This window comes from Pseudopipra pipra, chromosome 3 (genome assembly GCF_036250125.1).
Source record: "Pseudopipra pipra isolate bDixPip1 chromosome 3, bDixPip1.hap1, whole genome shotgun sequence".
NCBI lineage: Eukaryota > Metazoa > Chordata > Aves > Passeriformes > Pipridae > Pseudopipra > Pseudopipra pipra.
The window spans coordinates 21,011,477-21,037,919 of record NC_087551.1 but is presented as its reverse complement, the minus strand read 5'-3'; the positions used below and the strand labels follow the sequence as shown (position 1 = coordinate 21,037,919).

The 26,443-nt window shown below is 37.0% G+C and overlaps 1 protein-coding gene across 41 annotated transcripts in view; it reads right to left on the bottom strand.

Annotated features, from left to right (window-relative positions):
- The window catches only part of ESRRG (estrogen related receptor gamma), a 397,162-nt gene that overhangs the window by 34,371 nt on the left and 336,348 nt on the right, over positions 1-26,443 (bottom strand). For all 41 annotated transcript variants that reach the window (XM_064648204.1, XM_064648200.1, XM_064648217.1 and 38 more), the window contains 2 exons: positions 18,813-18,923; positions 14,229-14,390 (listed from right to left, as the gene is read on the bottom strand). In XM_064648204.1, the coding sequence (XP_064504274.1) occupies positions 14,229-14,390; positions 18,813-18,923 (273 nt within the window). The remainder of the gene's footprint in view (positions 1-14,228; positions 14,391-18,812; positions 18,924-26,443) is intronic.

The following is a 26,443-nucleotide window of genomic DNA, read 5'->3' as shown; positions in this document are numbered from 1 at the left end:
AAGTAGGTATGCTCACAAGCAAGCCTCTTCCCTAATTTCCAATTAATTCATTTACCAAATCAAATCAAACTGCTACTGTGAAAACTATTTTCTCACAGAGGGGGCTAAAGGATCTCTCCACAAGTCACTCCAAAACACCTGAGGTTCAGCTTCCCAAAGCAAGTTAGCTGAAACAAACATAACTGACAGGATGCTGCAGCAGCAGGTCCACCCAGGGCACACAGCTCATGGCAAGAAGTTTCTTAAGGTCAAGCACAGTAAGCCCACTGTCTGGCTTTGGTGTGCTGGAAACCTACATTAAGTCAGCACAAGCCTACAAAATCCTCTTTTCTTATTTCCGCATAGCTGCTTGTGTCGGAGCAGAGACAGTATTTTGCACACACACTCTCTCTCTCATGTCACTCAGCACTGTAAGAAGGCCCAAATTCCTGCTGAAATTAGCAGTCTCCCTGCAGATCTGCAATTTCAGGGTCCGTACCCTATACTATTAAATCAGTCCAAAATATCCAGATAAAAGCTCTGCTGTTTAAGATGAGATTTTGGGTTATTTTGCCACTAGTGCTGCCAGGACATAAGTTTGTCTCTTTCTGTCTTGAAAAGCATGTAAACTGTTGTACACAAATAAAGTCATTAACGGAAAGCGAGACATTGCAAATCAGACAATAAACATATCAATGAATCCCTGGGATGCACATGAAGCAATCAATTTTTCCAAATCCCAAATCAATTTTTAAAAAAAGGAAAAAGAAAAACAATTTGAATTTTCACTCCTTTAAAAAGATGAGGAGAGAGAGAAAGAGGGAAGCTGGTGTGCCAATCCTTCTTCACTGTCTATCTTTATTATATTCTGTAATTACTAAAACTGAGGTAACTAGCAAAATTGTGAAAAAGTTACTCTGTGTCAGAGGAAAAACTGAAATTTCAGATTAAAATGTCTAAAGAGAAAGGAGGGAAAAGAGAGAGGAAGAATATAGCAAGTATTAGAAAACTTTTGGACTTTTGGATAATGTTTCTTTTCCTGTGCCTTTTTGGGCACTGATGGAAGTGATGTCCTATAGCATTTCAAGTCATTTATTGAAGTTTGGTGGTGGTAGTGGGAACGTTGTTAAGGGAAGTAAAAAAAGCAATGTCCATTTGAAGCTTGTCTGTGAACTTTGCATGAACCGCCAGGAATAATGTAGTGTGATGACAAGCCAGTTATACCTTCCACTAAATTTGCTGTCTGGAATGAACTGAAATAGTGTTTGGTTTGTGTAATTACGTCCATCTATCTTTATATTCCAGCGGCATATCGCAAATTGAAAATACTAAAAATTGACTGTTGGTTCTGATATTTAATGATTGCCAAAGACAAGACGATGATTTATTGGTTACTTACCGATGTGACACATTTGCATCTTATTAGACGGAGATTACTATTCCTTAAAATGCGGACGAGGCCTGATCATGTCTGATGGATTGATTTGATTTGCAAATGTAATCAAACTAATAAGAGGGAAAAAATGAGCAATAATGCCTTGTTTTTCAACTGGCAATCACTCCCCTGCCAACAACGCTGATATCCCTGACTAAGCAGCCTTCACACAGTCTTCCTGTCTCCTCAAATAAACAAAGGGATGCAAAGAGCTTGATAAGAGGATAACGAGCCAAGTATGGATGTAACATGGAGCCTGTACCTCAGCACTGTACAAATGTATCAATAGGAGTACCAGGATATGACTTACTGTGTGTTCAAACCTTAAAAAGCAGTGAAGAAAAAGCCAAAGAGCAAAACTCTGATGAAAAAGTCTTTGCTGAATCAGGGGAAAAAACAACTGCATAAGAAAAGTCATTCTAATTTAGAGAACCCCAGGAGAACACTCCCCACCAGTATCAAAGTTACAGAATAAATACCTGGAATTCCTCAACCTAATAAGTTAATTGGGGAGTGTATTTTAGACAATATAATTCAAGCAACTGTAGTCACTGACTGTAGCCACAGCATCAGAGAACCTATTTCCAGAAGTATGGTGGATAGTGTTTTAAAATTATTCCAAATGCTAAATGCAGTGTTTTTGTAGATTTTTATCTGCACCATATTGATAATATAAACACTTACATAATACATTTTACAGCAAACATTCTATCATTCTGGCCAGATGCTGATGTTCCTGTAAGCACTGAAATATGGTTCTAGATAAGAGCAGACTCTTATTCTGCTTACAGTAAATGAATCCTCCATAGTAGGATTCTCTTTCTCGTTAATAATAAAATAATAAAAAAAAAAAGCTTTGTTCAAGGAGTTGCACTAAGCAACCCTCCCCCATTTAAACAAAAATGTTAATTCAAGCAGAAGGCAAAGAGTAAAGCACTGAGGTCCATACAGGTTTCAGATAGTGACCTGCATATTTAGGGATTGATCCAAAGCACAGTGAAATCAAGGCAAGTCTTTCTATTGGCCTAAATGGATTTTCATATAGAGCTTTACTAAAGAGAGAGGTTCAAGCGTGAATGTTGACAGCTGAGGAAGTGATCCTACAAATATTTGGGAACACAGAGGACTCTGCACAATGGAAGTGCCTGTGTAAATAATGTGATTGTACTACTTAAATATTTTCCAGACTGATTGCTAATTTGCTTCACTAAGGGATATTCGATAATGTAAAAAAAAGCTTGCTTTAGGGAACAGCCATTATGAAGTGTCAGGATAAAAACAAAGTTGAATATATAGCTCCAATTACCATGCTCAAAGACCTCAAAATATTTTCATAATTTAAAGTTTTATAGCTCATGTAATTTATACTTATTTTAACAGCGGAAAAGCATCCCGGTCAAACTCCAATTAAATAATTACATTTTGCCTACCTAAAATTCTCAGTGCATTTTTAATTGGATAGGACACACTTCACTGCTTCTCCTAAATTGTTTAGTATTGCCATTCAGTATATAAATAGCTACCACTTTCTACCACAGAGACAGTACACTTGCTGGTGTAGCTATCAATGGCAAATTCTAGTTCATCTGTGTTGGCTGAAGCACTGGAAGTCAGGAGCCCCATGGCAGCCTGTGTTCTTATCTCCCCATCACAAGCTCTTTTTAGGTGGTTTTTTTTTGCCCTCCAAGCAGGTTCTCTGAAAGACTGTATGTTTATCATTGATGCTGGCTGACTGCAGTTATGAACATGCAAATATTCCACGAAAACATCCTCTTATCTCCTGAAATGCCCATCTAAGCCTCTTGTCAGACACTGCCCTCTGTAGGTTTACGCTACAGAGGAAGCAGGAATAATCCTGCATAGCATGTGCACTACTTGTCCCCAGCCCTACCAGCACTCTGTGCCTGGTGCCTGTCTGAAGCACTCTGTTTCCAAGTGGACTTTTCATTAGAGAGTCCACAGTGTGCTTCATATATGAGGATTACAGTACACAGTACAAATTACTCATCACCACTGGAGTGCCAGGCACGATCCTGCGAACACTGTGAACTCCAAATTTGGGTTGAATACATCAAGCAAAGCATTCAGCACAAGTCATTAATGGTGTCTGGAAAATGTTCAGTTAAGTCGAAACGTGAAAAAACTCTTCAAAATAACTCCTATCGGTTTCACTGAATGAAGATCATCTGGTTTCATTTTTGCATGTTATATGTGTAGCTGAAGATTCCCTGACATTAAACAACCTGTTCCTGAATCCATGCAACAGTTAACTTTATTCCTGGGAAACTTCAAACTAGTAAAAAGTGAAGAACGGACCACAGAGTGGAATGGTTTTCTACAAGAGACTGATATGGGAAAGGACTCTAAATTCTTCTCACTGCAAGCACAGTTAATTAAGAAAGACACAAGGGTCACAGTAACTTTCATATGTTACCACATATAGGTTGAATCGTAGCAAGTCCGGAGTCTAATGCCTGTTCATTAATGCAGGCATGATGCTAAAGCATAGTTAGAAGAAAATCTCTGGCTAGAAATACCCTGCAGCCTGCTAGTGTCATGATATACTTATGCTAAGAAGTGCAACCTCTTCTTTGAACAAACGTATGAGCAGCAGTCATTATCTGCTAAACTGTTCCCCCTTAATCTCTCCAACAGCTGGATGCACGAAAATTGCAGATTTGTCCCCGCCTCTTCTCCACCCTCATCACAACTCTTTGCTCTGGTGTTCTCATGCATAACATGTCAGGACTTGGTAAGCTTGCTGACTCTACTCTGCAAGTGCCATTTCCATTGAACTCGGAGCCTTCTGCATCTGTAGTTGGGTCTCATTTCAATATTTGATTTCACCTCAACTGTTAATGCAGCTGATTGAAACTGATGGTGCACGACATGGCAGAACAAAACATCTTGGGAGAAGGGTCAGAGTTATACTGTGAAATTTCCACTCATCTATAATATGTGCCTCAGGAGTCTGGGATGGAAAATATCTTGGGCAGACCAATACCCTGTCAGAGAACTTTGTCTTTATAGAATGTGTTTTCAAATTAAAGGAAGGCTGTGTGTTTCTTTTCTTGTAAGGAAAATTACCCAAGTATTTCTGCCTGCTATACAGTATAAAACTTGGAGATGATGAATTAAATAACATGGAACCCTGACTTCAAAAGTTACAGGTGAATAAGTGCTCCATCTACGTAATTAAATACTTGGTTTCTTTGGATTCTATGTTTCTTGGGATTCTTTCTCAACACAGATACATGCCTATAATGTATGTGCATAAATTGAGCATTGCCCAATAAAACAGCTTACTACCAATGAAGACATAAGTTCATAAAGCTCTTGTATGATCCAGCTGATGCAGAGGGCGATTACTACAGACTCATTTTTAAAAACTGCTGATTCTTTATCAGGCTGGGCTGAGCCTTGCCATTACAACCCAGGTGCTCCCCTGTTATCTACAGACTATATATAACCAGGCCCAGGTCACCATGTGCCCTGCCAGAAACGTGCTGACTGGCTAAGGGGGCATTGCAATTCAGGTAATTAATCCTATTCTAATGTAGGTTAAGCAGGTGTGAAGCCGAACTTATCCAGAGAGAAAGTAGAGGCATTCTCAGAATTACAGTATTTAACTGGTCTCAGCTGACTTTAGGAAACTAGACCATCCTGTGTCTCTGACCCAGTCATACAGGTGGAGACCTGTCTGCTCTAATTCCAATCTGAGCAACTGGCTCTTTTTCCCCTTCCTCCTAGGAGGGGGAAAATTCCATCCTGGTTTTATATATCAACACGTATGACCGAGAAGGTGCTCTTTTCTTCCCCACCCAGAACAAAGTAAATATATTTTTGTTGGAGGTTAAGTTAGATGAGTAAGTCAGATGTTTACACTAAAACAGCCTAAATAGCTACCATAAGAGGGCTATATTGCTCTAATTTTACTTCTGCGTTTCCAGTGTCTACTATGATCCCTTCATATGCCAACTTAAATGACATGTAACATTGATTATCTTATTTCCAACAAAGCTTTCAGGAATTTTAAAACTGCCAAAACCACTCTTTGTTTGGATTTTCTTTAAATTGTGAATCTGGATGAAAAAAAAAGCTTTATTTTTCTAGAGGAGTCCTGTAAATACATAAGTGATACTTAGTGAACATAAATGACAGGCTCACTCCTGCTGCATTTGCCTCTTCTGCAAAGTCCTCACTTAAAGAATAATGTCAAGATTTGTTCCAACTTTCTTACTGTGTTTCTGAGCAAGGCATCTTCCTACCTTGCAGCCAGGCACTCCTTGTAAGAAGCTGGCCATCCTTGAAGTAAGAACTGTACACTTAGAGGAAGTTTGGGAAAGGACACCCCTATAAAGACTATTTCAGAAGTTCACATTCTTTCATACAATATGCTCTTAACTGGCAGCCTTTTAATAAGGTTGGCATTTAATTGGTTGGCTAAATTATGGGGAGTGGTGATGGAATGACTTTAAAGAGGTCACATGCCTGAAAATCTAATGTGCCCAGCTATCTCCTGTGTGGCACTCCAGATGCTGTCCCACTTGCACAAAGCCATTATTACTGAAGCCTCACATCCAGCTTGCTTACAGAAAAAAAAGAGAACGGAGATTACAGTAAAATTAAAAAGGTTAAGATACATTTAGACTTCTTACCCTCTGGTAATAAGATTAATTCCTTGTTGGCTCAGAAGAAGGAAAACTGCTACTGAGTCATCTGCAATTTACACAGACCTAATCTAGTAAACCTGTTTGTCACACAAGAAGTGGGTACAAAGGTGAGTATTGTTGTCCTCTGAGTGGAAATACTTGCTTAAAGCTCGATTCTGCACACTGCTGCAGAGTCCTGAGGTGGTGAGTACACACAGGGGACAAAGGAAACTCTCAGCTCCCACTGATACACTGACTACTGATGGAGATTTATCCCTTCAGGGCCAGATCCTTAAACAACAGAGGCTGGCACAGCACATTTGACTTGTACATCCATGACAACTGATCCTACCAAAGGCTCCTGGTCTGTCTCTATAGATTAACTGAGCAAACTACCACACGCATTTTTTTTTCACTTTTTTTTGTAATGTCTGATCACTGAACAAGACCAAACCACTTCCTGCAATTTTATTTTGCATTTTGTACACCTCCCCTCAAAAACATCCAGAAGTGCTAATGGAACAGATTAATAATTTCTTTTCATTCTTTTCCCTTCTCCTTTATTCTATTTAGCAGTGCACTAGAACACTTGCAAATATGCGAGGGGGCATTTTCAGCCTCCTGGTACTTCAGTGATACAACATTTACAAGCAAGGAAGCAGGGTCTGTAAGTCAGTCTACAAGTCACCCAGGGTAATACAACACTCTTGGTTTTGCTAGAAGAGTAATAGCAAATGGCTGTTACATCTTTTTATACTTTTGCATTTAAGACTCAAATAATAGCCATTTTTATTTACAGAAAGAAAATGAAAAGCACTGGCATTCATTACTGTTGATTTGCTCTCTTTTTATTAATCATTTCTTATTTTTAAAGGGCGACAGGAGTGAACAACATAATGCAATGGTAGGAAGATATTTACCAATTTAGCACCTCATTATAAAACTACTCAGAAACCTCTTTGGCTCTCGTTTAACATAATAATTATTAGTGGCAACAAAAGTGGATCCCACACTTGCACCATGATTAGCAAGTGATGAATTTGGGTTGAATATATTGCACTTTGCTAAGTAAACCTTATTATATCCCAAATCCTCAGTCTAAAAAACATCTAATTTTAAGAAAATAATTTGTACTGCTGTTTAAATGCGTGTTTCCAAATTAACCAGTGATATTCTATAGAAAACTGCCTCTTTTATGCTTGAAGTCTCCAGCTGCCACACAATTTATATCTCTTTCCTCCCCTCTTTGTTTTTCAGCCATTTTCCCTGAATGTCAAAGTCAATTTAGTGCATTTCACTTTGCTGAATAAATCAGAGGCGAAATCCTTGCTAAAAGTGAAAATTTGATTTGCTAAAAGGAGCTTAGGGCAACTATTAATCAATATATCCAGAGTGTCAAAGCTAAGGCCATGATAGACATGCATTCATTTGGAGATTGGTTGAGGCAGATAAAGGGGGACACTGGGAAAAAAAAAAGTCCAACAGCCAGACAGTGTAGTGTGAATGTTGGGGGCATGAGTGGAGAAGACTGTTTTAAAAAAAAAATAAATAAAAAATACCAAACCAACCAACCAAACAAAAAGGAGACAGTCACTCAGAAGGAGAAAGCAAGTACTTTTATATGAATAAAAGGTGAACTTAACAGAGATATAAAGTCACCATTTATTTCTGATTTTGAGAGAAAAGGATTTAAACAAAGGATTTTTTTCTAAAAAACCCTACAATATTAAAACATAAGAATTGAGCCAAGTTCTTTTGTTACCTGTTAATTCCATTTTTTGGCTTTCTTATGCTTTTGTTGATGTTTAGTCTTAAACAAGCTTTTTCAATTAATAGATAGGGACTTTAAAGTCATAACTAGCAGGAGTTTCTTTTGCTTTTTTGAGTTTTACTACAAATTTATTTTATATCTATGTATAATTGCATGTGATGAGATGTTTATATGTTTGGGATTATTTTTCTCCCCCCCTCGGTTAATTTAATGCAAGTAAAAAATGGAAAGTGGAAACTAACCTGGAAACTAAAGTGCTCTTTTTACCCCAGGACATTTCTGTGTAGCAGTAACAGAAACCTCCTCACCTCTCCATTGCTGTCTCTCTCAGTTCTGAACTGGAATCAGTGTTTTCTGACTAGGAGACACACTAAGACTGCGTGCATGCCTAGTTGCACACAAGGCCTACTACTCTTTTGCACTGAAATCAGCTGAAATTTTGCCACTGACTTCAGATCCATGAAGAACAGCCCACCACCATATCTCAGGTGGATATATTAAATAATTTTAAAATAAACAAACAGATCTTTCGACTACCACCAACAGATCTACCACGACTACTTGTTTTGTTTTGAGAAGGCTTGGAGACTTGCGGACGTGTTTATTTATGCCTTATCCTTGAAATCCTACCTCTTCCTCCCTGCATTGCAAAATCCCTTAAACCTTCCCTGTGATGCTATTTTCAAAAAATGAGGAAATGAAAATTGCCACCATTCCTACCACTTCAAGTGACAGCATAGGTGAACTGCTGGCATTTTAGGCACACTGCTGTTCTGTTCTGCTTAGAGAAGCTTGACTCAACATGGTGGTCTAAACACTGGTAGTGTCGGGTGGTCTATCCACACTAGTGCTCAAAATAAAACTGGCAGACAATTGCTGATTTCCCATATTGTACAATTCAGTGACAGAGGTCAAGGAAGTCATTCATTTCAGAGAAACCTTTTGGCAGAAATCTCTACCCTTAAGGCCCAGGGAATGGTCTGCCTTAGATCACGTCACACAAGTTGTGAGTTCAAGAACATTTCCATATAGGAAGAGCAAGTCTGGTCTCTGTACTCAGTGCATGTTTGTAGAAGGAGTTAAAAGAAGAGCAGATACGGGGCTTTTGATAAAGTATCCAAGTCAGCACATTGCTAAAGGGCAGGATGTCCTGATTCCCGAAGAGGCTCAAGTTATTGTTACTACCAACCTCTTAGCACCTAACAACTCATACTCCATTCCATGTTACGTGAGCAGTAAACACCACATTTACAAGTCTACCTGTCTGTGGAGGGACAGGCAGCCTGTGATGGGGTGCTCTCAGAAAGCTGCAGGAGTCCTCCTCATGTCTGAAGTGGTCCTAAATTCAGCTAACAGCACAAGAGACTAGAGAAGGCCTCAACCTCAACAGAAAGAACAAATTTTACAGCAGCAAGCTGGTGGCACAGACATACAGGAAGACACCCATTTCTCTTACAGCGCTGAGATTCTGTACTAGCTGCCCCAATAACCATACAGAGAAAGATCTGGGTATAAACAGGATGCTGGTTATGGCTGCAATGTATGTTATTACATATACCAGGTTGTTGCAACATATGATTTCAGGTATGATCATAAAGCAACATTCAGACTTTTTCTCTGGTATTTAAACACATGCTGTATGTACATTTAGAGGCAGACAATAAACAACTGTGTGCATGAGAACAGGTACATATATGCACCTAATTCATATCTGCATGGACGTACCATATGTGTAAGTGCTCATGCTTTCTTAAACATCAGCTTTCCAAAAGTGACTATGGTCAACTTTTTTTCTGTATTTTTACCTCCATGGGATGGTACTTCTGAACCAGATGATGGGAAAAGGGCATTTTAGAAATGACAATTCTGAAGCATATCATGTTGTCATTCTGTATTAGGATGTTAAACTACACCCCTGAGAGCTGCTTTGGAAAGGAAAGCTTAAATATTGCCCTCTACAAAGAGTATGCCAGAGCAACAATGTTTCATAAAAAATTAACACTAGCACTAAAATATTCAAAACATTCTTGTATTTACTCCATCAAAATCATTCTCCCTCCCCTCTTTTTTTTTTTTTTTTTTTAATGCTAGCACCAGTGGCAGTATCAATTTCTAACTATTCCCTCCCTTGAACACGGTTACTGCTAACAAAACAGAGACACAGCTGAAGACAAGCAGGCTTATTTTACTAAATAATGTAACTAGTTATTTTTGATGTATTAGTCTGATTTACTGTTTCCAAACAAATTTTTCATCTTAAGTGCAAAAAAGTTGATTTCTATGGTCTGGTTGATGTTTTTTCATGCATGCAAATTTTTTAGAGAACATTTTGTCTTTAGCTTCCTGTTATGCATATTTTTAAGAGCTTAATGTTTGCTGCCTCCACTTAATATGAAAGAACGTTGCGCATTTTTGCTGAATGTCAACAAGAGAGTTACATTACAGAAATCAAGTCTAAACAGCTCTGATACTGTGACCAGGTATCAGCAGAATGGTGCTCCATACTGCAAAAGTTTAATCAATATAACGTGACCAAATATAAAATGGAAACTTCCCAAAATACAGTGCAAAGGGTAGGAAACTCAACCACCAGAAAACACTGAATTATGAAAGGCTCCCTTATTTAGAAGATATAAAATGAAATAGAATGAAACAAAGTGAAATAAAATAAATAAAATAAAATAAAAGTCTTACAGAGGCTTTATAATATATCTACAATTTATTTAGGTCAGTTAATAGGAGTTTTGTCTCATCAGGCAGGAGATGAGGCAGCATCAGCCTCTCCCTAAGCACCTCCAATATTTTACTAACGAAGTTACAGTACATCAGAATATTTTAATCTGACACAAAGAACAACAATAGATCTGACTGCTGGGCCGATAATCTTCTTATCACACCCTGTGAAACCTAGCTCTAATATTTGACTGAGCCTCCATTACTCGGCAACACATTCTAAAAAGGCCAACAATGGAGAGAGAATGAAGTGGAGTGTGGAAGTACCTCCATATCTACATAAAAGAGATTAGAGGCGACAGCGTTCCATTTTACAGCTCAATCATATTGTGTTAGCATGCGCTTATCCGAGCGCGGATGAAATTGAAAGAGAAATAAAAAAGAGTCAGGCAGATAGGAACCATAAAAGCGAGGCATGAGCAATTTCCAAGGATATAAAAGGATGCTAATGGCGGGGCCCTGTCATTCTTAAAAAGGGCTATTAGGGCACCATCATCTGTTCTTGTGCCCTTACGCCTCTCTAACTAAAGTCAAGCATTTCCTAATGCCATTGTGATCTTTTTCTTCTTCAGATAAGACATGGTCATGTTTCATAACAACACACTTTCCATTTATTTGATTTATAAATGCAAGGAGACTAATTCTATTTACTGATAAAGGCTTTCCATATATATTTTTCTTTCAATATTTTCTTTTGTAGATTGTATAGACTTTTCATTCAATAAAAGCAAGTATTGAAATGTTTCCAATACCACAAAAATACTAATGATTTTATGAAAGCACTTGAACTTTGTATAATTTGAAAACATTTTTTAGTTTATGACTGCAACGGGAAATGGTTGGCCAGAGCAGAACGCATATTGCATTGTTACCTTTCCATAGATAATCCCATTAAAAGAATTTCTTTTGGAGTAGCAAAAACATTGTTTCGGTTTCTTCCACAAAGACAAGTTTTACATTGCAATGCTTTACAGTTGAAATCTTTATTAGTTATTAAGCACCTGATATATAAGGGCCTTTAATTACACTGAACCTTAAGAAATCACTATAGTAAAGAAAGATTTGCTGATTGCTGCTTTGCTGTGCTAGGCACAAATTCACTACTGGTATAATTAATCGACTCTAAGAGACTTATACCAAGGATTTACTTAGTCTGCCAAGCTACAGTGAACTTTTATGCAATTTGCACCCTTTTCCCCATTCTCTTATATTTCTACCTCTAGTAACATTTGTTAGCTTAGAAAGCTAGCACCAGTACAGGCTCTTCTACAAGTTGTTTTTTGCCAGACATTAGCTGAGTGTAGGCAGTCCAAGTTCAGCAGTACTCCATCATTCAAAATCAAGCTACAAAAGCTCATCACTTGCCCTTTATCATGTCCAGCCCTTTTGCATTTTGATTTTTGCATTCAAACGCCAGAAAACAAACACGGATTTTATCACTGTTCTCTGTTAGCTGAAGGCTTACAAAAACATTGTCTTAATTTCCTGGGGGTTTTTTCCTTCTCATTTGTAAATGGAATCAGGTAAGTAAACTTACCTTGTGTGGCTTTACCAGTGCAGCTACGGTTTTGAATCTACTTTGTACTAAAATGGCGTCTCACGGCAGAAATGTTCCTCAACTGGTTCAGATCGCAGACTTTAAATTTTCAAGGCCAGTTTACGGCATCCAATACCTTTTCCAAGCTAACCAAAGCCACCATTTTAAAGGCTGCTCAGTCTCATCCCTCCGCTCTTCTCATCCCTCCAGCCAAATCAAAGCTCCCCAGCATATTCACAAATCAAACTGACAAAAGTTTCCCTGAAACTGCTATGGAGCATGACTGACTTCTTTGAGAGCTACTCTATTTTGATCTAAGTATCTTCTAAAGATAAAACTCAAACTCACCTACTTAACTCACTCTGACTTAATTTGGGGTGCTTTATTAACAACCAGTGTAAGACAAAGTAGCTACTATAATATAGAGTGATGTTTAAATTAGTTTACAATTTGCTTGGGCTCATCTAGAACTGCTCTGAACAAAGCCATTCAGAAATGTCAGCTGTGTTCCTAACCACTGTAACAAATTGTTGCCTGAACGCTGCACACCTAATGACTTCAAATTAGCTCCACTGCGATATTGCCTGACAGTTCGTTACGACTGTTAGCAACATAGCCGGCGTATCATGACCAATAAATTGGTTTCAGTGTGGGCTGGGAAAGGGACTTCCATCAATTTGATTAAAGAAATTACTGTAGCATTCAAAGCATAAAGACAAACTAGTTTAAGGAGACAGAAATAAGTTAACTGTACCAGAAAAACACTGCTTGTGATACAAGAGCTTGTTTATACACCGTTTGTGGCAATAGAGAGTGACTAAATTTCAAGTCGCATATTGACTATTTTAGAGCCTGTAGGTTGTTGTCTTTCATCCGAAGTAAAATAATACTTCATAAATGTACAAATTACTATTATTCTTTCATTGTGTTGATATATATATTGCATTTATATTTATCGAAGATGACCCAGAAGAACTGGTTAATACAAGGGGTAAAAAAAACCCCAACAAACCCCAAGAATATTTCTTTGCGACTGCCTTTGAAACTAGAAATAAAATGTATTTAACTTTGATAAACAAACAACTGACTGGATTATTTATTCTACTATTAAAGTATCACAAAATCACATCTAAAATTAGAATGACGTATTATTCTGAGGAATTAAAGGTTATCCAGTCTCATGCTTAATAAGGCTCCACTATCAAAATTAGAAAACTAATGATGAAAACACACCAACATGCTAACTCATCTGCTGGACTAGAAAAATGCCTTAAGAAACAGTAAAGAAAGCTGGCCTTTTTTTCTGTGACTTTACTGTTTGTGAAAGGTGACAGACTGAGAACCCTGGAGACTTCTCTGAGTTTGTCTGCTAGCTCACAGAGCAAGAACAAACACCTCAGCACTGGGGGGAAAAACATACCTGAATTGTTATCTGAAGAAATTGCTAATCTTCTGAGAAACTGCTTTTGATGACCCCCATTTTTCTTGCTAATAAGAGTGCCAGTCAGCTTTTACAGTATCAATGCATTAATGTGAAGTAGACTGCAGTCCATTTCATGCAGATCAAGGAAATACTAAGTCATAAGAGGAGACTTTTTGGTACAATTCAGTACTTTCTACTGAATTGCTGGTACAATTCTGTTCTCACTCTAGTTCAATGAAGAGAACAATTCCTCTGTGCCAGGCCAAAATATAACTGAATTTTTTCACCTCCTCTGGTCAGTATAAGGTAGTGCAGCATTTATGTTACAGAGCAGCCAGACTTAAATTCAAGTAATGCTGAATCAGATGACTACAGGGGAGAGGACTTGCACTACCCTTCATACCAGGCTGATGCTCTGGATAGCAAGGTAAGTTTATCTTAGTAAAAGCAATACATGAAAAAAATTAATTCATTAAGCAGTATGTAAAACTTATTAACATAGTAACACTCACTGCAACAATACCACTACTTTCAAGGTAACATGTTATTATCTAACCTATGTTCTATGTGAATAAACCGGAGTCTTAAGAAAACTTTATGCACTGTAGGAAGAGAAAAAATAGTATTTTTTACCAGAAGAGAATAACCCATGCAATGATTTCTGTATGTTATCTATTTGCAACAAATACTGTACGTACCTGGAATATGCTTAGCCCATCCAATGATCACCACCAGTTCTCTGTCTGCCAGGTCACAAAGAGTGGTAAGTGCTTTGATGTCACTGTCTGGAACAGTGGGGTCAGGCATAGCATAGATCTTCTCTGGTTCAGCCACCAGCAAATGGGAGACAATTTTGTTATCTGCAAAAACAGTCCAGAACAGTACGAGATCACCAGTAGTATCATTCTACATTTCAAACAGATGGCTCAGATTTCAAAGTGCACAAGAATTTGTCTTAAGACACTCAACCTAATTACACGTTATCATAACTTCATAGGCTTCTACAAGTGGTTACAGCACAAACAAATCTGATCCATTAACAATGTTTATCAAGCCAGACATGTATGTTCATAATATAGTAAATTTAGTGGAACATAGAAATACATGATTACCTTCTGTTACTGAAGTACAAACCTTATAGAAAAAGATTCATGCATTATAATATACTTTGGACTGCACAAATAGAAAAGTTTTGCCTTCCTCTAACCCTCCCATTCCCAAAGGCAAGTGTATTTTTTGAGCGAGTAACTACCAGAAGCAGTTAGTCAGTCACTGAATTCTGCACCTTCTGTCAGCAACTCCAACTACCATTCTTTCTATTAAGATGTTGCTGTTAAACTATAGCCACAAAACTGATCTCAGGACTTTCTAAGCATTCATTATCTCAAATATCTTAAATTAAGAGTATCCTTCTGTTGAAATGTTAAGAATGAACCTGTATTCCTTGGGGCCTATGCTGTAAGAAAAATGAGGTGTTGTCTTACATGAACTTCATGTTCAGCGAAACACAGAAACTTAGAATCATGTATACAATTAGCTTCTTAAGTACAAAAATACCCTAATATCTCCTTTCATTTTCAAATAGGAATAACCTTAAAATCAATGAGAATAAAGAGTGTAAAACTATAAAAGTATGCAAATTTTACCTCAGAAATCTTGTTTTGGGCAAAGAATGATACTTTATCATAGTCACATACTGCTTATTTTTATCTATGTAGCATTTCCATTCATGTGTGTAGTATTTACTTTTTCATCCAGATGACTTGTGAAATCTATTTGGAATAATCAATTAAGTTATATGGAAAAGTGCAGAGAGGAAAAAAGAGGAGAAGAGCCTGGAAGATTTACAATAAGTGTTGCTGTTCTATAAGTAGGATAAACATAAAATGAGCACTATGTGAAGGCACAATGGAAATATTTTATCTCTATACAGGAGCCTGATTTATTACTCTGAGAAGGCAGAACTGAAGAATGGAAAACGGACTAATTCATTAAGCCTCCTAATACAGGATACATTACTATATTTCCCAATATAGTTACATTTTATTTTTCATGGTAGGTACATCTTGTGACCTCAAATGCACCATCAGAATTTAAAGCCCAAAAGGCACCTTTCAGTGATTTTATATGAATCTGTTCCCTTCGGTGGGATAAAGAGTTATGGGGCTTGGTATAAATGGAGAAGATGCCAAGTATTTTCTGACTGGAGAGAAAGCTGTCAGAGTTAGTATAATTTTCGCCATCTGCATATAAGTCACAGGATGGAACACACTGTCCTCCTGCAATGGAAGCTGACTGGGATGTGACTTGCCCAGCAGTGCCCATGACATATTTCCATAACATACTCACTTGATTCAGATTTCTGATACTTTATTGCTCTTTGGTGACACAGACTCCTTGATTCTGATCTACTGTCTCAACAATTTTTGCCTTATTCCAAATTTGTGTGTCAGAAGTTGTGATATATGTTAGTCCTTCATATAATAAGTGCAAGAGCCAACTGGAAACCATCACATCAAGCATGTTTTATTACAAAGGGATACATTCATGCTTTATATGAACTATAGGAATCAGGCCAACTGAGCAATTCTTGATCTCAATATTCTCCTGATTATCAAACTGATTAATGAAGAATTCTATTCTTATTTAAAGATGACAGGTGATAGTTTCAACTTATATTGGCAAACAGCCTTTAGACATTTTTTTAATTCTTTTAAACAGTCTCTTCATATCCTGTTCAATTTCACACAGAAAACATGGGAGAGAGAAAAATTAATATTACTTCCTCCCAAATTCCAATATTTTTACATGGTTTGAAAAGTAGAATAAATGAATTACAGAGTTTCTTAACATCTAAACATATGTAGTTGAGGACTTCAACTTTGTGATGTTTTAGCCAGTTATAAATGAATGTCCTCTCATCCCCAAGTTATGGGGTTTTTTTCCATACAACAGAAGAAATGGCCAAAGAACCTCTTCCATTTTTGTATGAGGTTCCTCACCAATGGCATTCTCTAAATGATTCAGGAATATTGTATATTTTGATTCAGGATTCACAAAATCTCTTTTATTTTTTTTTTGATTTTGCAATTAATAAGATCTACAAGCAGACCATTAGAGTCCATAGTGAAGCTGGAAAATACACTATAGATCAGAAGCAGCTGTAGGAAAGTTCCTCCAGGCACCTGTTCTCACCCTGTAGAGGGAAAAAGCTACATGTATTGGCTCAAGCACTAGTATAAAACATTGGAAAATTTTGGATGTACTTAGAAAACTCCATCACTCAGGAAATTGAATAGCCATGAGCACTGTTTCTAGGTAAATCTTATTTAATGTTTCCCTAATTAGAATCAATAGAACCCAATTTTCATTCCTGCGCCTTTGTTACACACAAACTATCAGTCTGGGTTCAGAAAATCTCCCAGGCTACTTCCACACAAACCCAGTTCAACTGTTTCAAGTCTGGACACTTATCCATCAAGATTTGAAAATTAAGTTTTATAAATGTTTGTTACAGAAATGTTTGTAATTGGACAAGCTAAGAAAAAGGGAGGCACTTAGATAATGAGCAATGATTTATGAGGAGGTTAGTTTATCTCAGACAAATGGAGCTTAAAGAAATTGGTGTAGTTATAGTCTTAAAGGTAATGTAGTACCACTTTGCAGTAATCATGGGTTTACACAGAGATTCCTGGGTTTTGGTACAATTGCATTAACCTCAGTTCATGCCTTAAGGGCTTGGAGCTTTTGGGTTGGAATTTATTTTTTTTTTTGGTCTGTTTGGTCTTGGCTTTTTTGGTATGTTAGGCTACCAATCTTTCTACTCAATGACAATATCAAGTAATTGAAAAACTGAAAATCTGTGCACCCAGGAAAACTAAACCTCTAATGAAATTAAGCATTAGAGTTTATTAAATTTTATTGTATTATCAGAAAGTTTTTATTATAATGTGCAAAATCTGCTTAGTGCAGCCCTAGATTGTATTTACAGAACAGTGGGACAGCTTATGGAGGCTGAGTAGAAGATGCCAGATTGGACAATTGAAGGAATATAATCAGCATAATGTTTTTTGGAAAGGCAAAAGGAAACTATGCCATATGTTCACTTAAGCCTTAATTTTATGTAAAACTGGCTGTTTTTTCTTTGACACAGCTAAAATGCCCTTTCACTTAGAGTTCAAAGACTGTTTATTTGCTCTCCAGATCCCCATATGCTCAAACGTATTGTACACAGCACTGTCCCCTACTGGGGAACACGATCGGAAACAAATTCCATTTTCAATACAGCCAGGTACTTTCAAGAGGCTAAAACTGACATGTGTTTTGTCAGAGGTTTAGGGGCAGAGGCAAATGGGAGACAAGGAGGAATTTGCCCTCCTTATTTCTCTGGCTTATTTATCCATTTTAGGAGCAAATTAACCTTCTCGGTAGGAGCAACTGGACGTGTGTATTCTCGTTTGAATTCAGAGGAGGTTACAATACTTAATACGGCGTTATGCCTTTTCAGGGTAATACACCAACCTCTTGCACTACAGCTATAATGCTATTAAATTTACTTCATGGAATTAGTACAGTCGCTGCTTGAGTTTATATAAGCTGCAAAGCAAAACCCCTAACTATTTTTAGTTAATCGCAAAGAGGATGGAACTTGTATTTTAGCAATGAGATGATCATCTCTCTCTCTCCCTCTTAATTTCAGCCTGGCAAGATACAATCAAGGACATTATTAAAACATAACAAAACAAAGCAAAAAAATCGAAGAGGGTACTAGAGCCCAAACTACCCATCTCTTCTTTGTTATTAGTGTGGCATATTGCTGTTTTAATCTAATGCTAGGTAGTGTATTAATCTATAGGTATAAATTAATGAGGCTCTTAATGTATTTTCATTGGGAGGTTGAGCAGTCGAACTCAGTTAGTTAGTGAAAACTACAAAAATCACTTTCTTGTGAAATCTGAAAGTAGAAGCCTCAATGAGCTAATGATCACAGTATGAACCATTTTATGTACCACTGAAAATAAAGATAACCTGTAAATGTAAAATTTGCACTGCATAAACCATGCTTTTATACACTTCCACCTGTAAAAAACACTCTCTGTTCAACTCCACTTGAGAAAGATGAGCATATTTAAAACAAAACCTGTTAACAGCTAAATTGATATAGTCTTCATGGCAATATCCTCTGACCAAACCCCTGTTCCAGTCAGAAGGAGCTTAGCAAAGAGGACTAGGAGTCAATACCTTGTACTCAAAGAGAAATTTTGTGTATCTGGTGTACTCACATGGCTTTTTTGCTGGCTGAACTAGCTGAGGGTTCAGGTATGGGCTATTCTCTGCATCTATTCTGCGCTTGTACTTCTGGCGACCTCCACGTACTCTGTCTAGGCGGACACCTACATTTGGAAAAATAAGCAAACATGTAATTAAATGTATTATGAGGTTGCCTTTCAGGTAACAATCTTCTGCTTCCTGCCTTCCAATATTTATATTAAAAGCATGTTTATTTCAAAAGATTAATTTCAGAAAGCAATGGAAATCAGCACTACAAGTATTTGCAAGCTGTTCGGATTTTCACACATGCAAGACTAAATACACAACATAATTTCCTGTTTGTTTAAAACCATTCATTCATTTTTACATATTATTACAAACAGCTAACAAGTTTAGCTTCCATTTGAAAGAGTCTGATCTTCAGTCATCTTTGCCAGAAGCAGAAGTTCAGAGATATAGAAGCCTAACATTATGAGTAGAGAAGTACAGAGAATTAGAACTTTAGAAACGAGTGCTGTATAAAGTTTAGATAGTCAAAACCAATGCTTCTAATTAAGATGGATTAACATAGCCAGAGGGTACAAACTAAGTATCCTTAGTAAAGTCAGAATATATATGTGGTTTAAAGACCTGAAATGGTTCATGAAGGTTTGAAAGAAATTGTACAGCTATGCATTTAGATGTCATCAGTGATGAATTAACATTTGTGTTCTACCTCCATACTGTTCATTGCTTTAAGAAAGCACTCTGCTACCTGTTTAGTACAGATATATAGGAGTTTACCTTCCTGAAACAAGCTACAGCTGCTCTCATCAACAAAATGAAAAAAGGTGGAAAGATGGTAGGTCCTATAAAACAATGAAATATTTCTTTCTGAGTCACCCAGGCAAATTTCCAGACAACCAGGATGAATGTGACTATAACCAAGTAGTAACATAATACTGAAGTTGAAAAACTTGGCACATATGCAGGGCAACAGGACAAGTAATACCAAGTGCAAAATTTGTCCCTGATGACATGGACTTAACTACACAAGAATGCAAGGACACATTACTTATCAATGATCCCTGTGAGCAATGTAATAAAGTGCAACTCACTTTCTCACTCTTCTTTTCATTGTCTATTTTAGCTCTCCTCCCTCTATTTATATTTTCTACTGCCATTACTGTGCTCTACTCTACTACTTCCCATCTCTCTTCTCCCTTGCACAAACTGTCTCCAGAACTGGCTTCTGGACAGCAGGGGAAGCCATCACCAAAGAAGTTATGGTTTATGTGCACAGCAAGAAGAACACAGCACAGAGTTTACTGTTTGTGAACCTGCACTGGTAGCGCAGTCTAGTTACCAGCAAACATCTGTCAATCCCCTTTCATTCTTAAAAAATAAAGAGGATTGACTGGGTTTTGGTGAAGAAAAATTATTTCCCCAACTAGCCAGAAATCCAGGGCCAACTGTTGTTTGTTGGGGAGGTTTTGTTTCTTCTTTGCTTGTATTTCTTGTTCCTTCTTTGCTTGTATTTCTTGTTCCTTCTTTGCTTGTATTTCTTGCTTTTGTCCTTTCTTTCTTTTGTTGTTCTATCTCCTACTGTCCAAGCTGACATGAAGCTTAACACATGACAACACTCACTAGCTGACCCAAGGAAGACAGCACTTTACAGATCTAATTCCATGCTCCTCTCTCCGCAGGGAAGGCTTTGTGTGCATGTGACTCTCAAGCACCCAGGCGCACTGTTGGCATCTCTAAAGGTTACTAACACAGAAGATACTTGGCTTAAGGACACAACCAACATCTGCGACTATAATGCAGTGAATTGTATACAACAGTGCTCAATAGCTTTTGCCCACCAGGAAAGTGGGTAATGATCACCTCTACTTAACAGTGAAATTTCATTTGTTTTACTGCAGAAGACTGCGTATTTCACTCTGTCAAACTCAAGAAGCACCCTTCTCATTGTATGCTACCAATTATGCTTTTGTGAATCACATTAAAAACCAACCACATACCCAAAGAGGTCAATAAGTGTATAATTATGAATGAAATCTTATTTATGGTAATTACCTACATAACTTGTGACTGATTTGTGGTCTAAGCTATTTGATAAAATTTATGGTGATCCAATCAACAGAACATGGTTATTTTTGTTTGGTTTTAAAGTTATACTTAGAAATGCACAACTACAAGACCACTTTAAAAACTGATAGCTCAAATCTTTTCAGAACTAATGATAACTCACTGTTCTTCACCCTTGAATTGGGAGCTTGAGGTACACCTGAAGCAAATGACATCCAGGACAATACATTGCCATAAAAACAAATAGCAAAAGACCAATGTTTGATAGTTGAATATTCAGAAATAGGCAGAGGATTCGAACTAGCCACATGCAATATTGGTGGGATTATGAAAAAGACTGCCCAGCATTTGAAGAAAAATAGATAGAAAATGATTTCTGCATAATTCAGATGCCATCCTTCTTTCTGCTTGGCAGCAGATTCCATAGTGATAAAAGATGGAAAGCATCAGACAGAAGTATGTTTAATCAAAAGGTAATGGAACTGAAGCTTAAATTAAAATAATATAAATCTACCAAGATGAACAATTTTTTTACCTCCTTTTCATTTGATGAGATACACAGTCAAGCCATTCACATACTCAATGGAAGGAAATACAGACAAATATCACAATAGCAAAATTGTACTTAGACCCACACCCTCATGTAATATACACAGCTATACCTCCAAATAAGGCTTTCCTTAAAAGAAAATTCTAAATAACTGAGGAGCAATTGCATTGCACATTTTAAAATTACCTAGGTCTATAATAGTACTAATTCTAATGTGAAAACGTTTTTGATAACATAATACCAACAGACTATAAATTAGAGGTTTATAACCCTTTCATTAAAACTGATACAGAGTTTACCATCATTTTGGTTCCTAATATTTCCTTGCTCTTACTACTACAAGAAAGTAGCTACTTTAGAATCAATTTCTGATAATCCAACACACCCTAAGTGGTATTTTACTTCCCCAGAGTCCTTATGGAAGTAAACACAATGCAAGATACTGCTTAAGAAACCGTACCCATCTGATATTCCATAAAAACTTCGAAGTTTGGCAGATAGCAAACTGAAATCCAGAGGTTCCTGAGTATATTCATGCATTTTCACCTGTAACTCCTACAGCTTGTATGAGAGAATTCATTACATAAAGATATATTTATCTGCTCTCAAGACAGTAACAACTGATGCCTCCTCTGTTAGAAAAACAAAAGGAAGAAAGAAAAACAATTTTTTCCACAAAAATCTTCATTTGGTGCAGGAGGAGCTTTACATCTTGATCACAGATATAACTGCTATAATTCCACACAGTCTGTATTCAGATTACTAAGGAGGATATTGTGGTATCTAGCTAATGTACCAGGGAGAAGTTAAGTAGAAATCTGCTTTAGCTCTGCTGTGCACGTGGCTTGCCAGAGTCTTTAGCAACTCAGTTCACTCATTCTATCAGTCCTCAACCATGAAGTGAAAAGAAAGATACACGCTCCACCCAAATAAACTCATGTAACATCACCCAGTGAACTGCATTGTACGTATTATGATTACAGTTCTTCAGGGTCAAAACATCCATTATTGTCACTGAACACAGCTCCACTAGAGATAGGGAAGTTGTCTCTCTGCATTCCCTAGTGTCCATTTTAAAATCCTTCAATAAACAAAACCAACGCGAAAAACAGGGTGACCAAAGGGTACAAGTAGGAAGAACGGGCTTGCCACCAGTTAGGAGACCAGTTACATCCAACATTCAAGTGCAACACATTCACTTTACATCTCAGTACATGCCCAGTTCATGAACTCACCTGTTCAGGAGTAATGGGTAGAAACAGATTTAGACATGATTTACAAATCTCGGAAGTCAAGGGTTAGACTAGGACTGTAGTATATGGAGAGAGGGAAACTACGTCAATCAATACAATAGCTACTTTTTTAAAAGAAAGCAATTACACATACTAATACATTCTCCAGCTGGCCTTGAGGGAAAAAAATGCTTTCATAGCCACTATACAAGCTTCTAGCAAAAAAGATTACCCCCTGGTTCCTTACATAATCTTTGCATGATTCCTATCAAATGCTTACCAACACATAACAAAATTACATTGGGCGCTTGCTCTACAGTGGATGTGTCTACATAGTCTTGCACAGAAATAACTGAAGACTAGAGCTGCTGTACCAAATGAGCTACCCACCATGTACTTCAATCCAAACAAACTTAACACAGGCAAACCTGAACTCATTTTCTCTGTATTTCCTTGTCTGTTCCTCCCTCACCAATAAATGCAAATTAGTATTTCTATTCTCTATTCTAGTCTTTTTCTCACATTGCCTTGACGACCTCATGTGGGACAGGTACCCACTGTGACAATGCTAAATAATCAAAAAGATTGTCCTTATTATGGATTTTGCAAATTAGGTCCTCAGTATGATAATCCTAAAGAACCATGTCATCTCATTTTCCATACAGATCCAAGCCATATTAAAAGTATACTCTTTAATCCCTTATCACCTATCTCTGTTCTTTTTTCCATCCCCTCCTTCTTACCCTGGCTACAGGTTTCCGCCGTTCATTTGTTCACTTGACCCACAAACATTCTTGTCCTTTCCACAGACCTCCATACCCACAAGAAATTCTCAGGCTAAATTGGAAGGCATTAGTCCAATCCTTCAAATCAAGACATACTCGCACCAGGACTGCCTGTAAGAAATTGTTCTCTACCTTTAATCGTGGAGCTTTATATTTTGGAAAAAATAAATCTAATTCATTTAAATATGAACTAACGTTTGAATAAATCAAAAAACCCCTCTCTACCTTCCAGCACATCAGTAAAGAATAGGTTTGAGGTCAGAATCAAACCTGCAATTTTGACTTCCTTCAGAAATTTCAAATTCTGCTCTCTTCCTGTTCACCCTACATAAGAGGCTTATGACAACCTGGTATGTTCTACACCAATGCCACTCTGGCAAGCTCCACCTCTAAAACAGCATTTGATAGGTACGAAATATATTCCTATCTCTTTTTTTGATACATGTAACTGGCTAACAATCCATTTTCTACAGATGTCTGCAAGATTCCCAGCATTGTGTTAAATTTTACAGTGAGGCTGGTAAGAATGAATATCCACATATCTGCATATGGGCAAGCTTCAGAGGAATATCAGTAACAGAGGAAAAAAAAAATTAACAGATTAACAGCAAAACTGGAAAGTGCAAAAAGAATTTTACTGGCAGGTTTGGATGTGGTTCTCCTTTGGGACAGCCTCTTGATAGAGTGTTCCAGTTCACTTGAACATACTGTGATTATTTCTAAGATTGCTGAGTAAGCTTGAGTGAATATTATAAACTCTGTGTTTTGCTTTTATTCACATAGAACAGAAAAATCAGTTATTTTTCCACTATGAACACAGACAGAATGTATTTACACCTAAGAATGCACAGTCACCTAGATACTCTGTAGACTCTTCAGTAACCTCTATAGTTTAGCATTAGAGGCCAGTGCATTAACCCTTCAGTCTGAAAGATTTGCAGTGGAAAAAATACTTCCACTTTAAACCATGAAAGACCTCTCTCAGTAAGGTAAAGGTGCAGAAGGTAACAGTGCATGAAGAAATAGGATAATATGAGCTATCTTTTTTTTCTGGATCTGCATATTGTTTTATGTGCTGAATTACAAAGATGCCAGAGGGCTTCTGAAATCAGTTTACAAAGTATCTGGATACCATATGCAGGTAAAAATTCAGTTAGAGAAGTAAAATATGGGTCTACGAGGCAGGCAAGATTTTGAAAACAGAGTCCTAAGTCATCAAAGAAGATAAAAGCTATGACTCACATTAAAGCTTTCCTGATCTACAACTGAACTAACAATTAGCAGGGGAAGGCTTTAGTGTTTTGTCTTCTGATAGCTATCTGCACAATTAAACACATTACTTAGTGTAGCATAGGAAGTCTAAAAATCATCTTCCTACTTTACATTCTGTCAGTACCAAAAAGTATTTCTTAATATGGGATAAAATTGGCTGTCCCCTAGAGGTTCCTATAAAACAATTTAGTTCATGAACCAACCTATATAATTGACTGAAAGACAAAACAGGGTTTATTATTTTAATATCTAACTTGCTCTGTGACTATAAGTTGTCTAATTGATCTGTTCCTCTGACAATGATTTGCAAAAAACAGTTTATTATTAAAAAACCCAAAATAATCAGGTTAATTAAAATACTTAGTGAATTATTCCAGGTTGAAAAATCAAAAAAGAAAAATACTGCTTCTGTAAAACAAGTGCTTCAAACCAATCCTTTATTTCAGATTTTGCTTATGTTTAATAGTTAACAAAGTTTCTAGGCAACCAAATGTAAGCAACTTCAGAAATTTCACTTTTGTCCTGGGAGGAGGAGATGAGAAGGATGAGATAGATTTTTGCAAAGGAACTGACAAAAACATCTCTTACGTTAAAGCCCAAAGGTTTGTTTTTTTCAGTTTGACAAAAGAACTGATAAATGTATTACTTACACAGCTCAGTACTCAACCTCTTCAAAGGAACATTAACTTGGCATGAACTAATCATCTACATGCTGAAAATTTGTGCACTGTCATTTATGCATTAAAACACAAAAGAATGTGCATAAAATCCCCTCAGTTTTCCCATGTAAATGAGATTTCGTGTAAATAAGTTCTATTATTTCTTAGCCCAACTGATTTCCTTTGAAGAACAGTCCATAAACAAAGATGTTCACTCAAAGAAAATGTGGAATAAAATGTTTAAGAATCCTACTGTTGCTTTACATTTTTTAATGGTTCCATATCCTAATCTGTGACACTCACAAATACAAATTAGGTCACAGGCAACAGGTGACAAGTTTTAATTGAATGTCTTCTGTCTGCAATTCTGACAAAAGGTGAATGGAAATAAATGAGTCTGGCAAGACAGCCCTGAGCCTTACAATACCCAATACCTCATTATTTTTAAACAGCTATCTATAAACTGATGCTGACAAGCCTTGAACCTTTTATTTCTGTTCAAGAAGAGGTGAATGTGCGGAAAGAAAGAAGAAAATAAAAAAAGAGAAACATGACAGCTTCTCTGTTGCATTAAACATGCAACACCCGTTATCCCATTATTAGCTCTCAAATATTACAAAAGAATATCTTTTATACTTCACATAAGAACATAGAAAAAAAAAACCTGTTTCTTTTTTGGAAGAGATATGCTCTATACACTTAGTTACTAGTGCCTAAATTTGACCTTTTCTGAGTTATACTACAAGATTCTCATTGGAATTATGCTAGACTCACGCTGATTTTAAAGAGACTGAAATTAGGCCAGTGAATGCAGGTTATAAAGCTTCTACTTATTTTCCTTCAATTTTCCAAAGTGAGGAACAGCCTGTGTTGCAGCAAAACGTGCATATTTGTAAACTGTGATGGAAAAGCAATGCGGAACTAGGATTGTGTATGTATAAAGCCCTGATGTTTCTGAAATTAAGCAGTTAACATTACATAATAGTTCTCTCCCCACTACCTGGATTACTAATATACTAATTACCAGGAAGCAGTGTAAAATACTGCAACAGCTTTTATGAATAACAGAGAAAA